The sequence below is a fragment of the Antrostomus carolinensis genome, unplaced genomic scaffold (genome assembly GCF_000700745.2).
Source record: "Antrostomus carolinensis isolate BGI_N321 unplaced genomic scaffold, ASM70074v2 scaffold24414, whole genome shotgun sequence".
Lineage (NCBI taxonomy): Eukaryota > Metazoa > Chordata > Aves > Caprimulgiformes > Caprimulgidae > Antrostomus > Antrostomus carolinensis.
Genome location: NW_010311755.1, coordinates 29,521 through 32,344, shown reverse-complemented (window position 1 = coordinate 32,344; position 2,824 = coordinate 29,521). Strand labels below are relative to the sequence as shown.

At 42.5% G+C, this 2,824-nt stretch overlaps 1 protein-coding gene across 1 annotated transcript in view; it reads left to right on the top strand.

Annotated features, from left to right (window-relative positions):
• VLDLR (very low density lipoprotein receptor) overlaps positions 1 to 2,824 on the top strand; it is a gene marked incomplete at its 5' end in the record, with an annotated part of 11,439 nt that overhangs the window by 6,530 nt on the left and 2,085 nt on the right. The window contains 6 exons of the mRNA XM_010166839.1: positions 1 to 67; positions 439 to 578; positions 696 to 837; positions 1,150 to 1,296; positions 2,196 to 2,285; positions 2,686 to 2,763. The exon at positions 1 to 67 is cut by the window's left edge and continues 40 nt beyond it. Of these exons, the coding sequence (XP_010165141.1) occupies positions 1 to 67; positions 439 to 578; positions 696 to 837; positions 1,150 to 1,296; positions 2,196 to 2,285; positions 2,686 to 2,763 (664 nt within the window). The remainder of the gene's footprint in view (positions 68 to 438; positions 579 to 695; positions 838 to 1,149; positions 1,297 to 2,195; positions 2,286 to 2,685; positions 2,764 to 2,824) is intronic.

Genomic DNA, 2,824 nt, shown 5'->3' with positions numbered 1-2,824 from the left:
ATGAATGGATTTGACAGACAGCAGCTTGTGACAACAGAAATCCAATGGCCTAATGGAATTGCTCTAGGTATGTTGAACTTGTCTCTGTGCCAGAGGTATTCTGGAGCTTTAGCAATTTTTTTGCTACAAAAGCCAAGGTCATCCTTCAGAGAACTATTTTCAGCTTCTGAGAATGGGAAATTCCTGCATGCCTGGAGACACTGCAACAGGCACAGATAGAACTTTTCAGATATTGAAACAGTAGCTTTCCTTGCACTGCTGTATGTTATAGTTTAGGCACAGGCCACTTCAGCAGCACTGCAGCAGCCTTCTCCATCCCAGTATGGTAAGAAACTAGCGCAACACTATTCTTGAACCTGTGGGTGTTTGAACTTTTGCAGGAGGCTTTGGAGGTTCCTTCCATGTAGATAGTAAATATGTTTGTTTTTTTCCTCCTAGATCTTGTAAAAAGCCGTCTGTACTGGCTTGATTCTAAACTACATATGCTGTCAAGTGTGGACTTGAATGGCCAGGACCGTAGAATTGTGCTGAAGTCTCATATGTTCCTTCCTCATCCTCTTGCTCTGACAATATTTGAGGTAAGAACAATTTCCTGTAGTAATTGTCAAAGATCCTCCTCTTGCTAGTATGTGGCTAGCAATTATGGTGCTGATAGCACCACCAAGGTAATGGGATGCAATGACTCTGTTTTCTAGGACCGTGTGTACTGGATTGATGGAGAGAATGAGGCAGTCTATGGTGCCAACAAATTTACTGGATCTGAATTGGTTACCCTAGTGAACAACCTCAATGATGCACAGGACATCATTGTGTATCATGAGCTTGTTCAGCCTTCAGGTAACTAATACAATTTATAGTTTTGTCAGTGTATACTTGCAAGAAGTCTGACATGCTTGGGTGGTGGAAAATGGTATCCCTCCCCTGTCTACTTCACCTCTACGTAGAGTGCTTGGAGCTTTTAACATAGGCTCCAGCTCCCCCACTGGGATTGAGAGAAGGTCCGGTTGCAATTGCTTGCTCTGAGGCAGAACAGGTACAAATCTATAACCTGCAAAGACAAGTAACGCTACAAGAACAATTACTGAGAAAATAATTATTCTATATGTGTGGAATATGAAGGCTTACTTCTGTCAATTGCTGTACTAACAGGCAGAAACTGGTGTGAAGAGAACATGGCAAATGGAGGCTGTAGCTACTTGTGCCTGCCTGCTCCTCAGATAAATGAACACTCTCCAAAGTATACTTGTGCATGTCCTGTTGGATACTTCTTGCAGGAGGATGGTCTGAGGTGTGCAGGTATGGTAATATGACTGAAATCTTTTCCAGGATGGGTGGGCAAGGAGTAGGAGTACTGAACCTATATGGCAGTATAGGCTGACAGCTTTGCATGAGTTAATCTGTTGTAACTCTTCTAGCATAAATTAAGTTGGCCCTTGAAGTCTGCAGGTGCTGTTCAAAGTCCATGCTTGGCTTCTGCATCATGATCATTTGCAACAAGACCTTGTACCTCCATGGCTTTCTGCCAACAGCAAGCACATGCACAAAACATACTGAGCCCCTTTCTTATAAAACAAGGAGTATAAACTAACATGTCTCTACAGTGTATAAATACAGTGTTGAAAAGCTAATAGGCTAATTTTGCTGGCCAAGGAAGTTTGTTTGAACCTCCTTTCATGGTCCAAACAAACATGTTGCTGCTACTACTCTGAGCACTGACTATGTGATAGGCTTCTTTGTCCAGCAGAGTGGAACTAAAAACTCCAAGGTGCCACTTACAATATTGCATGTTGATTCTGACTGCCATAGTTAGAGTACTGAATGCAAGAATGCTGTCCTCAGTCTGCTACTCTTAAGGGTTGCTGTAGGTATCAAAGACTGTACCTAACCAGTAAACTTGTGGAACTAAAATCTTGATCAGAAAACCTGAAGTGAGGCATAGGATGGCTTACTGTTGTCATGACTCTGAATACCTGTAATTCATGCCTGATTAACTGTCTAGCCTTGTTTTTGGAATTATTTTTGATCAAAACCCCTCAGCTGAGGGTGTGCTAGTGGAATAACTAATGTCAGTGTTTCCAATGAAGCTAACAAGCTGCATGATCATTTTGCCATCTGCTGAACATTCACTACCATGGCTTTCATAGCTAAGCCATTGCAGAACTTCAGGATTAACTGGGTTCTTGATCTATAATTAGTTTCAGGTACTGGAACAACTGTGGCTTACACTGAGGCTAAAGATACCAGCACAACAGAAAAATCTCCAACTGTTGGACTAGTTCCTGGAGGTACTGGTCCTAATAACTCAGACTGCTAAACATTAGAGAAATGAAATGCAAACTGACCCACTATCCTACTTGAAGTTTTCTCCTTTGCATGCAAGTAGAGAACACAGACCAGGTCATGTGTGTAGTACAAGTACAACAGCTGGAGCATGTGATAAACAGAATTAGTTCACTTATGACAGTGTGGAACCTATAGGTTCCATGAAATTTCAGGAGTGCTCGGAGAAGGCAAGCAATAAAAAATGCTTTCTACTAATACAGGATGAAGCCTGTTAGGCTGTTCTTGCAGTGTGTTTCTGAGAAGCTGATACATGAGAGTGGCTTCTGGGCTTGGGAAGTGCTTGCCTCTGACAGTCTGCCAGCCTGTCAGTAAGTAAGCTCACTACTTCAAATTCTTGTGCAGAATTCAACATCAGTGGTACAACATCTGAAGTAACTGCAGCTGGAGGAACATCAGCAGCTTGGACTGTTCTTCCTGTCTGTGAGTACAGCATTTACTAGCCTTTGGGAACGCTTGTGGTGGGACAAGCCAGTCTCAGTCA